The 17190-nt window shown below is 36.0% G+C and overlaps 1 protein-coding gene across 1 annotated transcript in view; it reads left to right on the top strand.

Annotated features, from left to right (window-relative positions):
• The window catches only part of SMC3 (structural maintenance of chromosomes 3), a 36582-nt gene that overhangs the window by 451 nt on the left and 18941 nt on the right, over window positions 1–17190 (top strand). Inside the window, exons 2-13 of the mRNA XM_011927887.1 lie at window positions 748–823; window positions 5395–5433; window positions 7307–7374; window positions 9379–9450; window positions 9792–9871; window positions 10587–10665; window positions 13173–13290; window positions 13989–14164; window positions 14631–14711; window positions 15452–15616; window positions 15910–16031; window positions 16255–16468. Coding sequence (XP_011783277.1) covers window positions 748–823; window positions 5395–5433; window positions 7307–7374; window positions 9379–9450; window positions 9792–9871; window positions 10587–10665; window positions 13173–13290; window positions 13989–14164; window positions 14631–14711; window positions 15452–15616; window positions 15910–16031; window positions 16255–16468 — 1290 coding nt within the window. The remainder of the gene's footprint in view (window positions 1–747; window positions 824–5394; window positions 5434–7306; window positions 7375–9378; window positions 9451–9791; window positions 9872–10586; window positions 10666–13172; window positions 13291–13988; window positions 14165–14630; window positions 14712–15451; window positions 15617–15909; window positions 16032–16254; window positions 16469–17190) is intronic.

The raw sequence follows: 17190 nt of genomic DNA, 5'->3' as shown, positions 1-17190 counted from the left end.
GGCCGCGGGCGGTAAGGGCTGTGTGGTCCTGCACGGGTGGCCTCGCACGGATCATGTGCGTGCAGTGTGTGGAAACGTGGCCTCCCCGGCCCTGGGGGCACAGGCTGAGGTGTCAGCTGTCACTGCGGGGGGCCGTTCCTCTCCCGGATTAAGCCGCGAAGTGAGCGGGACCCTCCTGCTTGCAGCATGCGGAGCGCCGCCTCCCTAGGTTGTTTACTTCTGTCAAAATGGTCTTCCCGCGCGGGAGTCCACCGCAAAGATGAGCCCAGGCACACGGCCTTGGAGACGGTTTTCTGTTGGATCTGTCGGGCTCTGAGCCCTCCTTTGGAACGTGGGCTCTTTCTGGCTGGCCGGTGACTGAAAGCAGCACTCGGTGGTCTTGGAGTCAGGAGAGCTGGGGCCGGTCGGCCTGCTGGATAGACTTGCTATTGTACTGCAGTGTTTAGTGTTCCAGTTAGGCTCACACAGTGTTCTTGATTTTGAGAGATCCTTGACAGGTTGACAACTATAACGCCTAAAAAAAATAAAACCCAGGAGCATTGCACTGGCAAAGATTACCGATGAATGGACTTTTTTTTTTTTTGTAGCAGATTTTTAATCACCACTTTCCAAAATGAATTTTTCTTACATGAAATTGCAGGTTTTCTATATTGCATTAAATGAGAAACAAGAAAGAAATTCAAGAGAAAAATGTTAATGTATTGTTTTTGGGGGGGTGAGTTCTCAAAAATGTTTTTTATTTACTAGGTGATTATCCAGGGTTTTCGAAGTTACAGAGATCAAACAATTGTAGATCCCTTCAGTTCAAAACATAATGTGATTGGTAAGTGTTCTTGGTTTACTCGGTCATATTTATAGTCTATAGAGATAACGTAAATTCTGTCGATTTGTGTCTTGGCTTAAGGAGACAGGAATTGTCTTTGAATATTAAGTAAAGTTATGTATATTTTTCTGCGTGAAATAACTTTTCTGTCTTATTGCAGTGATGAATTGCTTATTTTTATAAACTTAAAATGTTTGGATGAGACACTCATGAGTTACCCATTTTTTATCTGGGTAGCCTTGTATGTATGTGTAAGAGTGTTTTAAAGCATTTGCGCTCTTCTGTTCTTGTTATATATCTTAAAATGCTGACTGTTGCCTTATTTCAGAGACAAGACAGTTTTTATTCACAAAGTAGATCCCAGGATTCCCGCCCCCCACCCCTCCAATTCATTGTCTCTAAGGACAGACCATGTAGCTAGATTGGAAGAGCATAAACTTTAGAGCATAACAGAATGGGGTTCCAATCCCAGTTGTAGGGGGGTGGGGGGTTGGGGGAGGGATAGCATTAGGAGAAATACCTAATGTAGATGTCGAGTTGATGGGTGCAGCACACCAACATGGCACATGTATACACCTATGTAACAAACCTGCATGTTGTGCACATGTACCCTAGTATAATAATAATTTTTTTTAAAAAAAATCCGAGTTTCATGTTCTTTTTGAGACTTTGAGAAGTTTCAGTTTTCTCATTTGTAAACCTGTCTCATAGGGCTGTTGGGAAGATTAAATGAGAAACCTTATGTAAGTGTGAGGATAAAGGGCTAATGGTGATTGCCATTAACAATATGTAGTCATTATAGATGGCTCAGGTTGTAGTGTACATCTTGCTGATACAGCTAACAAAGATGTTTTCTGACATTCTGCTGAGTATTTTACAGGATAGATGAAAGGAGTGCTTCTGGATACCAGGAAAACAGACTGCTATTGACACAGTTTTGCTGTACAGAGTCCAGACTAAGGGGTATATTAGTTTGCTATATATTAGTTTGGTTAGGTTCTGGTGAGGCGCTCTTCCTGGCTTACAGACAGCTGCTCTCTTGCTGTGTGCTCACATGGCCCCATCCTCATGTCCTCATTTAACCGTAATCATCTTCCAGGGGCCCCCATGTCCAAATACTATCACATTTGGGTTTAAGGTGTCAGTTGTTTCAGGGGAGCACAATTCAGTCTGTGGCACGCAGGTGAGATTCATATTACTAATGTTTCCAGAAGACCCTTAGAGAATCATACTTTATTTTGTATAAAATTATAAAATTGAAGTCAGGTTTTTTTGCCCTCGATTTGTCAATAGCAGCCTTGTAGTTGGGAATAAAGAAGACATACTTGTTTTCCCGCTTGTGCTCTATCTACTGAAGTCATTTGATTGAATTGACATGCCATAGGGTGGCTTAATTGTACTGGGGTTTTGCTTACATACAAGTACTTTCTGATTTTTTTCATCAGTCGGAAAATCTTTAGAAATGTAGAAAAATAAGAATTACTAGATTTCTATTTTCTTTAACTTGCACCTTAAAATAAGTATCTTAATATTTCATTTGTGTGATTTTATAAATCATCTGTAAAATAACTTATTAGCTAGAATAATTACATTTTATCCATAAGGTCCATCAAATACCATTGTTTTAGCTATTATCAGTTAGCTGTTTTACTACTGTGATTGCAGCATTAGATTTGTTAACAGTCACTGTTACAAAGGAAAATGGTTTTGTTTAAAACAAAAACCCAAGATAACCACTGATTAAACATATTTTAAAACCAGGCACGTTAGTAATATAAGAAAGACCAAAAGTAGTTATGTACTGAGATTTGCCTTAAAAATATCTGGTGAAAGCATACCACTTTGATTGATGAATGATGTTGACTATTAAAAAATATCTCTTGTACTGATGTTGGGTATATGCATCAAACATGTATCTTTTTATGGATTTTTTCCCCCTAACCTTTTAACAAAAGAAATACATGTTAGTTATAGAACGTTATGGAAAAGCTAAAAGGAAGAAAATTAAGATAAACTATAATCCTTTTACCCAGAGGTAACCATTCTTTGTTTTTTACTGCACACCATGATTCTTCAGAGATAACCATTCTTAATAATAACAGTCTATACTTGTGGTTAGTCCTGGTTTCCTAGAAAACAGCACAGACAGGCTTAGCTGCTAAGGCTTTAATGGGAGGTGCAGTTTGAGGGCAAGAATGAAGAGAAAAGCTGGTCACAGATTTCTAATGAAGACACAGGTGGTTTGCAGTCATGTTGAATAACTTACAGACTTTGTGGACCCATCATGCCTGAGAAAGGTCAGATGATAGAGGAATGGATTTGGATTCGGACAAGGATTTGTTTGCTGGCACCTGTCTTTCATTGGTCAAAGTTTTCTACATCCGGCATTAATGCTTCCAGACTTTTGGATTGTGGTGCCCTGGGAACTAACACCCGGAAGTAGTCAGGGAGTTATAGCTTCCTTTCCATCTTCACAATTCGGGAGTACCTGAATGTACTCCCAAGGTAGCTTGAATCTACCAGAGGTATTAGTAGACTGAGCCTCTCCACTGATTGGCAGCCAAGGCCTGGGTCGAGAAAGATGAATCTGGGGCCACATATAAACTGTGTTTACCTCAATTTGTTTTTAGTGTTTGTATACATCTGTAAGTAAGCCTTTTTAAATAAAAATGGGTTCATCATATAATTTATTGGTAATTGTTATTCTCCTTCAAGATAAATCTTGAAATATCTTTCTTTATTAAATATTCAGCATCCTTTAAAATTGCTATGTAGTGTTCCACTCTATAGGTAGGAGTAATTCTTACAAAGAAATTCTTAAAATTTCAGTTATTTATAGATGGATTATGGTTTGAAATATTTATACATTTAATAATAAATTGTCATCTTAAACTTTTATTTAGAAATAGTTTCAAATTTACAGAAAAATTGCCCCAATAAGAACTGTACAGAGACTACTCATAAACCCTTTACCTAGATTCACCTGTTGTTCACATTTTCCCCACTTGCTATATCATTTCCACTCTCTACACACTTTTTTCCTTAGAGTAGTTATTTATACCGCAGTCCTTTATCTCTGACTTTAATGTGTACTTTCTAAGAGGAGGGATAGTCTCTTTCATAATCAAAGTACAATTTACAACTTAAGTAAATTTAATACATAGTAAAAAATCTGTCCATTTTCCAGTTATGTTGACTGACGCAGAAATGTTCTTGATAGCATTTTCCCCCCTCCAGTACAGGATCTAATTTAGGAGCAGGTGTTGCATAGTTGTCATGCTTCTTTAGTCTCCTTTAATCTGGATCATTTCCACAACTTTTGTCTTTTATAACATTGTTATTTTTGAGACTTAAGACATAAGTGATGTTGTGTCCCTTTCAGAATATCACATCTGGAGGCACATGAGGTCTGACTCTTATTAATATTACTTTTGATCACCCAGTCAAGGTCTAATGTTTCCACTGTGTAGGTATTATTTTTCCCTTGCAACTATTAAGTAATATAGGCAGATGCTTTTGGACCATGTAAATCTTAGGCTCCTTTTCAAACTTTGTGCCTACATTTAGCATCTGTTGATGACCCTTGCCTTTATTCTGACGGTCACAAAATGATTTTTCATTTCCAGATCTCCTTTCACATTTACAACTTGGCATTTGGTAATTTTCCTCCTTCCTTACCTCTTATTTATCTTTTTATTATTGGTATGGATGCATGGGTTATTCCCCCCAACAATGATTTATAATTTATTTAGTCATTTTGGTGCTCAGATTACCCTTAGATTTAGCTACTGAAAGCCCCCTTCAAGCTGGCTTCTACGTCTGTCATATGCATTTTTTTAAAAAGTATGTCCTTTCTGGCATGACATGATCTTTTTGGGATTTACTTTGCATTAAAGTTGGTAACTGTGTGGTTAATTTGCTCAGAATATTTCCGGTTCAAGATTGAGAAGACTGACATAGTTATTTATGAGTCTTAACACTGAAAATTTCACTAAACAAATATACTTACTTAAAATCAAAAGGATTTGATATCCTTTTAAGTATTGAATTGCTTATATTTGAATTTTGTCAGTCAAAAAGTACCTTAAAATTATTTATACTTTTGTGGTTGTGTGAGACTACACATGATAATATAGGGTTGATTGTAAACATGAGAACACTGTAAGGATTTTAAATGATTGTTTTAGAATGTTAGCAATATATGAATCTTTCAATTGTTAAACATATATATAGTTAAAATAGAATAATATATCCGTTGTAATATGATAAATTATAAGAGCCAGGTAGTATATTTAGCTACTCCTATTCATTGTAAACTATTGGGTAAGAGGAAAAGGATCAACTGTGAAATATCTTTAAAGAAAAAACTGTTAGAAGTCTGTACAAAATTGAATTCATTTGGTGATTATAGTTGTTTTATTGGTTTCTTTTATTCACTGTTGTTTAATTTCAGATGTTAAGATGTATTAGAAAATTGGATTTTAAAAATTTTGAGTATTTTTAAAAAGGTAAACAGTTTTAATTTTATTGGTTTTTATGTAAAATAACTTGTACTTTTTGAAATTTTCCAGTGGGCAGAAATGGATCTGGAAAAAGTAACTTTTTTTATGGTAGGTATTATTGTTTTTTGAATTGTAAATATATTAAGACCTGGGTATCTTAGGGTAGTTTATTAAAATCATTAACTTTCTGAGGTTATGTATGCATGAAACCCAAGAAATACTTTATATGGGATTGCAGCTTAGTGTAGAGGGTTTAGAGTGTACAGATCTGAATTCTGCTTTATACCCAGTGACTGATTAGCTGTGTGAGACTGGGCAAAACACGTAGCCTCTCAAATTGTTCTTTTCACTTTAAAAATGGAGATGTTTGGATGTTTGCCCTGTCTACCTTAGATGGTTTGTAAGAATGGAATGCAATAGTATGTATGAAAATGCTTTTTAAACTTGAATGTAATATATAAATGTTATAAATGCATATTTTAAATGTATGTAAATGCAGTAGAATAGTTGATAGTATTGTTTTGGAAAATGGTTCATCTTTCTTATTTCACCTTTTTAAAAACGTTTTCTAAACCAGTCGTCTTTGTAAAGGATGAAGAGGTATAAAAAACTTGAAACTGAACAGACTGTTGTCAGTTTGAAGATAGTAAATAGAGCTTTGAAAATTCTCTCTAAAGATAGATTGCATTTAAGTATAAACTCTGTTAACAAATCCTTTGAGGAGAAAAACATTTTAACAAAATTAGACTGTCAAGGAGTATTTTGAAAAATATGAACTTTTTAGTTGGGTAATGCTTGAGGGAAAGGAGCATTTAGTGGACTGGCTTAATAAGAGTAAAGGTTCTGTCCCTTCTGTGCACACGAATCTGAAAGGCACTCTCTAGCATGTATATCCTGTTGTGTTTGTAATTTGGCAATGATGAGAGAGTGGACTGAAGTGGAAGTATTTCAGAATCTTCAGGGTTGAGGGCAGTGTGAAGTCTCCTCACCCCGACCCGTGTCCACAGCACACACATTAATGCTTATGCCCGTACTTGCTGATGCGGGCAACCCCTCCCCCCCACATACACACAATGCCAGAGGTCTCTTGGGTGGACTGGGACAAGAACAGCTGAGTAAAAGAGTTCCACTTCCTAGGCAGGGTGGTCCAGTTAGGTACTCTATATGGAAGTACGAATGGCCCCTTCTTACAGAGCTCAGTATAAGAAGTGTAGTAGAAGTTGGGCATCTCAAACATTTCCTTGTATTTCCTTAGTTTTATTTCTTTTGGTAAAGTATCCACTTAAGCATATTCTCATACATTCTGTTTTGTTAAAAAAGATTTTAACTCATATCATTTATGTCTAGTGGGGAAAAAAGCACATACAGTGTTAATCTAATCTGGTCAGTGTGCACTTTGAGCCAGAAGTATACCTTAGTTTTGCTTGTCTGTTTTCATGTATCTCAGTGCTTTCTCTATTTTCTTTTTTTTTTTTTTGAGACGGAGTCTGGCTCTGTCGCCCAGGCTGGAGTGCAGTGGCCAGGTCTCAGCTCACTGCAAGCTCCGCCTCCTGGGTTTACGCCATTCTCCTGCCTCAGCCTCCCGAGTAGCTTCGCCCGGCTAGTTTTTTGTATTTTTTAGTAGAGACAGGGTTTCACCGTGTTAGCCAGGATGGTCTTGATCTCCTGACCTTGTGATGCACCCGTCTCGGCCTCCCAAAGTGCTGGGATTACAGGCTTGAGCCACCGCGCCCGGCCTTTCTCTTTATTTTCTTTCTTTAAATGTTTCAATGAAAACTCAGTATTTTTCTTATATCACTTCCTACCTGATTAGTCTTATGTGCAGGCATGTTTTCTGCATTTTCTTTTGTCTATATGAAACAGATAATTTATTTGCATTGTCTGTTACCCAACACACTATTTTCTGTTGAGGTGTGGGAAGTTATGAATAAGTTATAAACACTTTTTTAGGGTATGCTAATAGTTGTTTTTGTATTTCCAGCAATTCAGTTTGTTCTCAGTGATGAGTTTAGTCATCTTCGTCCGGAACAGCGGTTGGCTTTATTGCATGTGAGTGAGACTGCTTTAAGACATTATTGATATTAAATGTATTTTAAAAATAAATTTTCCATGCTGGTTAAAAAAGCATTTGTTCAAGTTTCAGATTCTTTGTGAACCAGACACAATCTATCTCATAAGTGTGTTACTCTGCTGTGAAATTTATCTTAACATGTTAATGCCAGATAAAAGCCCAATTTTTATACAGTGGTTAGGAGAAAATTACAGGATTCGCCTATAGATATGTCCTCCATATAAATTTCTTAAAGGAGACGTGATGTATCTCCTAAGTGTTTTATTCTGCTATGAAATTTAGCCTAACATGTTAATGCCAGATAAAGGCCTAATTTTTATATGATGTTTAGGAGAAAATTATAGGATTTACCTACAGGTGGGTATGTCTTCCATATAAATTTCTTTAAGGATGTGATCTGCAAAGCCTTAAAAGCAGGTTTGCTGAGGAGAAAGAGGAGTTTGAGATTGGAGATTAGGAACTTTAAGATGCAGAACCAAAAATTGGGAGCATAGAGAAACAACCATTGCAAACGAAACAACATACAAGTTGTTTGTTGTTTTAGCCATATTTGTACTTTGATAGTAAACATCATTTTCCAGTATGAAAAACAGTAGAGATATTCTGCAACTTACAGTGGGGTTGTGTCCTGATAAACCCATCATAAACTGAAAATACCGTAAGTCAAAAATGGACATTAACCTACAGTTTAGCAGAATGATCTAACACAAAGTCTATTTTATAATAAAGTGTTGAATCTCTCATATAATTTATTGAATACTGTGCTGAAAGTAAAAAAAAAAAAAAAGTGATTTTATGAGTACTCAAATTATGTTTTCTACTGATGGTAAATTGCTTTCACACCGTTGTTAAGTTGAACCATCATAAGTCGGGGACCACCTGTTTGTTTACAGTAATGTGAGTTACAATATTTTATTAAATGGGTCTTTTTGTAATTCATAAGCACGATGATTGGGTTTTCGTGTTCATGTGAGTCATGCCTCCCTCAAACCTTGTTAGGATGTTGGCACATTACCAATGTTATGTGGAAAAAAAATATGAGTAATGGACTAAAGTAATTTTAGGATAGAAAATCGTGAAAGACTACAAAAAAATGATATAATTAATCATTCTGGTTTGAATATTGCTTATTAAAGACTAGAAAATGAAATTCCTCAATATATCTTAACAGTGTTTCTCACACATAGGAAGTTGTTTTGTTTATCTCTTGTCTGTCTTTTCCCCTTGTTTAGTTTGAATTTGTAGCCCAGTAATCAGAATTGATTTCCCATAGAAAACTTTTTAGGTTTTTCAGATTGACATTAAAATAATAACCTCTTTGGTACAGTTCTTCATTGTATTTACTACATAGTAACAGTTTCTATAATCTGGAAGGTATCTGGACTTGGTACCATAGTTTTTGTGTCACAGATTGGTTTAAATGTGACACGTTAAATGTGTGTATTTCTATAATAGATTTAAAACTGTAGAATGTCTCAAATTTTTTTAAAAACCAGACTTTTGGTAATTATCCCATGATTTATTAGGATTTCTTTGCAGCATTAAAATGAGACTGTAAGAGAAAAGTCTCATGGTGTGTTAGGTATTAGCAAATAGGTAGGGTTAAATGGCCCCAGTCTTGCAGTCTAATAAAGTGGTCTGTAGAATCAAATTTAAGGATATCTAACTTTGACATGTGTTGCATAGTTCTTATTTTTTATTTAGAATCAAAAACTATTTGGTTGAGAATTTTTGTTACCCTAATCTAACATCTCTGATGTTTTGGCAGGAGGAATATATACTATCTCTCTGGGGATATCCCCAAAGTTTGTATTCCTCTTGCCAAAACAGCAGAGACATTAGTGTGTGTGTATATATATGAGTCTAGTAGAAATTTTTCTCCATTGAATCAGACTTGTTATTATGCCCTAGACGTTAAGAATCCTTTAAAGGGTATGAATATACTACTAAAGTGGCAAATTTCTCACTTTTTTCATTTTTAGGAAGGTACTGGTCCTCGTGTTATTTCTGCTTTTGTGGAGATTATTTTTGATAATTCAGACAACCGGTTACCAGTAAGTAACTTTTTTTTTTTTTTAAAGTAATGTTGAGAATTTAATTGGAGTAGCTAATCTTCTTCATACTTTGAAACTTTTTAAACTTTTATAATTTGTTATAATTAGTTTATATACTGATTTTATCTTAAAATTACAGTGAATACTCTGTTAACAAATGGGAATGTACAAGTTGTTGTGAAAAGTGTCTTGGTTAAGAGTATTGAGTATTTGTAGTAGTATCTTTAGTGAGATAATTGAAATTTTAAAATAAATAGTTACGGTCAAGGACTTTAAAATGGCCTTATTTAAAAAGTTTTCTCCTTCACTATTAAACTTTGGGCTTTTACATTTTTTCTTAGATCGATAAAGAGGAAGTTTCACTTCGAAGAGTTATTGGTGCCAAAAAGGATCAGTATTTCTTAGACAAGAAGATGGTCACGTAAGCGTTTTTCTTTTTTTAAAAAAAAAATGAATGTGTGCTTAAATAGAGATGGGGTGTTGCTATGTTGGCCAGGTTGGTATCGAACTGTTGGCCTCAAATGATCCACCTTGGCCTCCTAAAGTGCTGGGATTACAGACATGAGCCACCACGCCCAGCCAGCATTTTTCTTTCTTCTTTTTCCTAGTGTGGAGTCTCGCTCTGTTGCCCAGGCTGGAGTGCAGTGATGCAATCTTGGCTCACAGCAACCTCCCTCTCCCGGGTTCAAGCTATTCTCCTGCCTCAGCCTCCTGAGTAGCTAGGATTGCAGGCACACACCACCATACCTGGCTAATTTTTGTATTCTTAGTAGAGATGGGGTTTCACCATGTTGGCAGGCTGGTCTTGAACTCTTGACCTTGTGATCTGCCTGCCTTGGCCTCCCAAAGTGCTGGGATTATAGGCATGAGCCACTACTCAGCCACATTTTTCTTTATGATTTTCTTACAAAAGAGTAAAAGTATTATTTTACCCGCCTTATACATGGGGAATATTTGCTTCATCTTTGACAAATCAATATAGAGGATAAACGTAAGAATCAGAAAGTTCTGAGGATGATACAGATGGTTTAATTACTGATCTGCCCTCCCTAATGCTATCAACCCAGGGGCTAGTCTACTCATTGCTTAATGGTGCTTTAAAATTACCTGAAAGTAATTTCATTGTTTGTCAACAGGAAAAATGATGTGATGAACCTCCTTGAAAGCGCTGGTTTTTCTCGAAGCAATCCTTATTATATTGTTAAACAAGGAAAGGTAAAACAATTGTATGTCCTTTTTTAATAGAATTTGTTTTCTGAGTAATTCTTGAGTGATGAATTTGGTTTATTGATTCGAGTGGTTAAGCTGAAGCAAAAATGGCCATATCTTTTACATGGCCATAAAGTAGCAAATAGATCTGTCCATTGCATGTTGAGATGGAAGTATTTCAGCATATTAAGTGGATCTTGTTTTCTTAGTGACTGGTATTACTTACTGAGGTGAAAGTATGGGAAGACATTATTGGCTTATGAAAGTTGCAATAATTTTTTTTTTTTTTTTTTTTTTTGAGACGGAGTCTCGCTCTGTCACCCAGGCTGGAGTGCAGTGGCCGGATCTCAGCTCACCGCAAGCTCCACCTCCCGGGTTTACGTCATTCTCCCGCCTCAGCCTCCTGAGTAGCTGGGACTACAGGCGCCTGCCGCCACGCCCGGCTAGTTTTTTGTATTTTTTTTTAGTAGAGATGAGGTTTCACGGTGTTAGCCAGGATGATCTCAATCTCCTGACCTCGTGATGCGCCCGTCTCGGCCTCCCAAAGTGCTGGGATTACAGGCTTGAGCCACCGCGCTCGGCCGAAAGTTGCAATAATTAAGAATATTGTAGGAATTCTATAAAAATCACATTTGAAAAACTTTCTAAAATTAATATTTTGTTACCCTGTTACTTATCACAATTAAAATACTGAAAAGCTAACATTATCAGAAATCTGCTATTTTGCTACATGTTATTTTCCCTAATAGGGATTGTGTTTTTTCACATTTTTTCAGCAGCCAAACTTCATAATTTTTTAGCTGATTGTTCTGCTCTCTTCTCATATACTTTCACTTTTTTTGGACTAGGGAAAATTCTGAGAATATTCACTTATTTTATACTGTAGGCTTTTTTTTTTATTTGTATGTATTGGAAAGTTAGCATTCAGAAGAAATGATTAGGAAGAATATGGAGTTTCAGTTTTAGAAAATGTGGTACTGTAAGAACAAGTTTTTTTTTTCCGATTTTACTATTTGTGGGAGAGGCATTTTTTTAAATGGAGGCTGATTTGAAAGAGCACGTTTCTGAGATCACTCTGCTCTCAATGTAGGCCCTTTTACTTCATTTCAGTTTCTGCCCCTGTGCCATCCTTGATTGCCTCATCTAAAAGCATTGCCTTCTCCCCAACCCTATGTGCTTTATTTCCTTAATCTGTTTTATTTTTCTTTGTAACACTTATACTGTTAATACTTATTTTCTGTCTTTTTCCACTAGAATGTAAGCTCCATGAGGGCGGGACCTTTTCTGCTTTGTTTGCTCTTTTCCAGTGCCCAGCAGTGGCAAATATGTTGTAGCCATTTGATAAATAATTTTTAAGTGAGTAAATTGCTTGAATGATTATGTATAATTGGAGCACACAATAATGAGGATCTGAAGGATGATTCTTTGATGTAGATACTTTTGATAGACCATATTTTCTTAGAGATAATTTCAATTTTTTAATGCAGTGGTATCATTTTTGATGTTTAGGGATACTTGTTATATATTAAGTTGCATGGCACTTAAGTTGTACCATTCTATGTTTAAAGCATACCATTTTGTCATATCGTTAGCCTTCTGTATCTGTGGGTTTCACATCTGCAAATTCAACCAACCATGGATCAAAAATATTTAAAATAAATACAATTTTAAAACAGTTCAATAAATAATACAAACTTAAAACTACAGTATAACTGTTTACATAGCATTTATATTGTGTTATAATTTAGAGATTAAAGCGTACGGAAGGATGTGCATAGGTGTTATGCAAATACTATGCCATTTTATATAAGGGACTTGAGCATTCTTGGATTTTGGTGTCTGCAGGGGGTCCTAGAACCAATTCCCCATGGAAAGTGGGGGAGAATTGTACTTTTAGTATATTATTATAGCTTAAAAAAAAATGTAGTCAGTGATGATTTCCCCTTATAAAAATACTTTGTTTTTTGAGAATGGAGCTCATCTTTTATACCTTATCATATTGACTAAGAAAAAGATAGTGGTGTGAGATAACTCCTTCACTTGTTAGCCCTATTTCATAAAGGAGAATTATGAACGTAACAGTTGTATTTGGATTTTATTTGGTAAATTTCATTTAAGTAAAGGAGACATAGATATGTAGGCATATGTGCTATACAAATGACATTAGGCAAATCATAATCTATTTAAAACTTGGCATGTCCCAAATTCAAAAGTCTGAAATACAAAATGCTCCACAGTCTGAAACCTTTTGAGTGTGGATGTGACATTCAAAGGAAATGCTTGTTGGAACATTTTGGATTTCAAATTTTTGGATTTGGGTTGCTCAGCTGGTAAGTATAAATGCAAATATTCCAAAACCTGAAAAAATCTACAATCTGTAACACTTGTGGTTTCTAACGCTTTTGCGTAAGGGATACCCAACCTTCATGTGTATTAAAAACCTTTCAATGTGGAGTTCTTGTTCTTAAATGGAGGCTACAGCTGTATAATGATTATGTTTCTAAAAATTTTAGATCAACCAGATGGCAACAGCACCAGATTCTCAGAGATTAAAGCTATTAAGAGAAGTAGCTGGTACTAGAGTGTATGATGAACGAAAGGAAGAAAGCATCTCCTTAATGAAAGAAACAGGTAAAATAAATGTGTTCCTGCCTTTTTGTTGCAAATTACTGTTTTTGTGACAGAGTAGCTCCATGATAGGAATATTTAACCTGTCTCCCAGGTTCAAGTGATTCTTCTGTCTCAGCCTCCCCAAGTAGCTGGGATTACAGGTGCCCACCACCACACCCAGTTAATATTTGTATTTTTAGTAGAGACAGGGTTTCACTGTGTTGTCCAGGCTGATCTCGAACTCCTGACTTCAGGTGATCTGCCTGCCTTGGCCTCTCAGAGTGCTGGGATTACTCGTATGAGCCACCATGCCCAGCTGGCACACTGACTTTTTAAAAGGAAGCTTAAACTGAGGCCCTTACTACATGTTATAAAAGAACCAGTGTCACCATGTGTAAATTTGTTCCCTGTTGCTTTTCATAATGAAGGATCTTAACCCATTTATGCCTAGCATTCCATTATTGGAATCCTAAGCTTGTGGTTGTTACCTATATCTACTGCCCAAGGTCATCGCCAGGGTCTGATTTTTCACAGAAAAAAATTTGCAACCTCCAGCATAAATGGGTTGCTATTTTAGTATTTTAAATTTGGTTACCACATTACATCAAAGAAATAATGCTATAGTTCTTAAGAATAATTTAATTCAAGATATATTGAAGAAGTGATATTACATAAAAATTTTACTCAATTCTTCCATCTCTCTCCTCATTTCTTTCAAGAGGGCAAACGGGAAAAAATCAATGAGTTGTTAAAATACATTGAAGAGAGATTACATACTTTAGAGGAAGAAAAGGAAGAACTAGCTCAGTATCAGAAGTGGGATAAAATGAGACGAGCCCTGGAATATACCATTTACAATCAGGAACTTAATGAGACTCGTGCTAAACTTGATGAGGTAAAATATTTACCTTTGACACTTAAAATCAGATTGATTTTGTTTTTATGAATTTGTTAAACTCAAGCCGTAATTACACTTTTCAGTGATTTTAAGTAGAAACTTAACCTCTCAATGAATTTATTAGTCAGCAAGTTTTTTCTTTTAGTTTAAGGAAAATAGCCACGTGGTCGTTGCTGTATAGTATTATCTGAAATATAATCAGATGGTGTTATTAGGCAGACGAGATGAGAGGAAAACCACTTTGAAGGTTTCTTGTAGTTTTAGAATGTATTTTGTAATTAGTATTGTTGACATTTTGTACAAAAATTTAGGTAGTGCTTCAGTTTTCTAGTTAAAAATAATTTTTAAAATTTTTGTAAAAAATTTGGTTTAGGTTTATTTTCATATAAAAATTTTTATTAGATGTTATGAAATATTTAGTAAATACAAAATGAGTTAGATATAACTTGTTTTTTTTTCTTAGCTTTCTGCTAAGCGAGAGACTAGTGGAGAAAAATCCAGACAATTAAGAGATGCTCAACAGGATGCAAGAGATAAAATGGAGGTAAGATTCTAAACAAAGTTCATGTAAACTTACTTTTTTCTTTTGAGACAGGGTCTTGTTCTGTCATCCAGGCTGGAGTGCATGGTGCCATCATGACTCATTGTAGCCTTGACTTCCCAGACTCAGGCGATCCTCTTGCCTCAGCTTCTCAAATAGCTGGGAGCACAGGTGTGTACCACCACACCTGTCTAGTTTTTAAATGTATTGTAGAGACAAGGTCTTTCCATGTTGCCTAGGCTGGTCACGAACTCCTGGGCTCAAGTGATCCTTCTGCCTCAGCCTCCTGAAGTTTTTTTTTTTTTTTTTAAGACAGAGTCTCACTCCATTGCACAAGCTGGAGTGCAGTGGCGAGATCACAGCTCACTGCAGCCTTGATCTCTCAAGCTCAAGTGATCCTCCCACCTCAGCCTCTTAATTTTTTTATTTTTTTGAAGAGATGGAATCTCACTATGTTGCCTAGACTGGTTTTAAACTCCTGGGCTCAAGGATTCCTCCCATCTGGGCCTCCCAAAGTGCTTAAATTACAGGCATGAGCAACCATGTCCAGCCATCGTATAGTTTTTGACCATATAAACCCTTTTGTAGCAGAATTATGGAATGATTACCACAAGGGGGAGTTAGAGGAATTGAATATTGAAGAGTAGTACTAAATGTTAAGTGAAAGAGAATTAATGGTGTCACAATTCTGCTGTTGTACTTCTAATTGCCTGACTTATTTTCTGGTTAATACTTTTGAATAGGATATTGAACGCCAAGTTAGAGAATTGAAAACAAAAATTTCAGCTATGAAAGAAGAAAAAGAACAGCTTAGTGCTGAAAGACAAGAACAAATTAAGCAGAGGACTAAGTTGGAGCTTAAAGCCAAGGATTTGCAAGATGAACTAGCAGGCAATAGTGAACAAAGGGTAAGTTAAAATGCTAAAAATGAAAGACATGAATGTTCAGGTGAGTAGGAACTGCAGAGGACAGTCCTTTCTGTGACTGGTATATGCTGGAATTTTTTTTTAAGCTTTACTATGTTAACATAATTTGTACTCAAGTAACAACTTAGTACTGTCCCTTTGTTTCTTACATTAAAAAAGAATTTCATGTTACAGGTGGGTTTTCTCATGAAGTTTTTTCCATGAGAAAACATGCTGGACCTAAATTATGCAAAAATTTTAAAGCAGTTTGCATTTTTACTTATTTTTATTTACAGAAACGTTTATTAAAAGAGAGGCAGAAGCTGCTTGAAAAAATAGAAGAGAAGCAGAAAGAACTGGCAGAAACGGAACCTAAATTCAACAGTGTAAAAGAGAAAGAAGAACGAGGAATTGCTAGGTTTGAGAACTTTCACCAACACTTTAACTTTCTGCATCATATTATATAAAACTAGATAGTCCAACGAGCTCAGTTATATAGTAGCTGCTTTTTACACTTAATTCTTTTTTTTGTATCGTTTCGAAAAATGGCTTTATGTTTCTGTGTAGAGTTGACATTATTGGTTACAATTAAACTTGGTTATTATTCTCCTTTTCACCCCATTCTCTTCTATTTTGTGTAGATTGGCTCAAGCTACCCAGGAAAGAACGGATCTTTATGCAAAGCAGGGTCGAGGAAGCCAGTTTACATCAAAAGAAGAAAGGGATAAGTGGATTAAAAAGGAACTCAAGTCTTTAGATCAGGCTATTAATGACAAGAAAAGACAGATTGCTGCTATACATAAGGATTTGGAAGACACTGAAGCAAATAAAGAGAAAAATCTGGAGCAGTATAATGTAAGAACATTTATAGCCACTTTGTAAAAATCTTTCAGAAGAGATAAACGTGTTTAGTTTTATCTACTTCAAGTTTTCTTTATAAATAAGTCTACATGTGATCTTAAAATATATGACAGATACTTATTTAGAAAAGGTCTGCACAATATACATATAGTTCTCTTTTTAAAGAATATTATGTTCATGTCATTGAACCTTTATGTAGATTAAGTATATGTATGTATGTATTTTTAATTTTCTTGAGATAGGGTCTTGTTCCGTCACCCAATCTGGAGTGCAGTGGTACAAACACAACTCACTGCAGCCTCCACCTTCCAGGCTCAGCGATCCTCTATCCTTAGCTTCCTAACTGGGGCCACAAGCATGTATCACCATGCCCAGCAAATTTTTTTTTTTTTTAGAGACGAGGTCTTGCCATGTAGCCTACGCTGGGCTCGAAATCTTGGGCTTAAGCAATCCTTCCACCTTGGCCTCCCAAAATGCTGGGATTACAGGCGTGAGCCACCGTGCCTAGCTTAAAATATGTTTTTATGAATTGGTAGCATGTGTCTTACATACCCTTAATTTTGGCAAGGTGTCACATGTCTAAAACAGCTTGTTAGTAAGTTTTTTTTTTTTTTTTTTGAGATGGAGTTTCGCTCTTGTTGCCCAGGCTGGAGTGCAATGGTGCGATCTCGGCTCACTGCAACCTCAGCCTCCTGAGTAGCTAGGATTGCAGGCAC

The sequence above is a fragment of the Colobus angolensis genome, unplaced genomic scaffold (genome assembly GCF_000951035.1).
Source record: "Colobus angolensis palliatus isolate OR3802 unplaced genomic scaffold, Cang.pa_1.0 Scaffold75, whole genome shotgun sequence".
NCBI classification, from domain to species: Eukaryota; Metazoa; Chordata; class Mammalia; order Primates; family Cercopithecidae; genus Colobus; species Colobus angolensis.
This window is presented reverse-complemented; position numbering and strand designations above follow the sequence as displayed.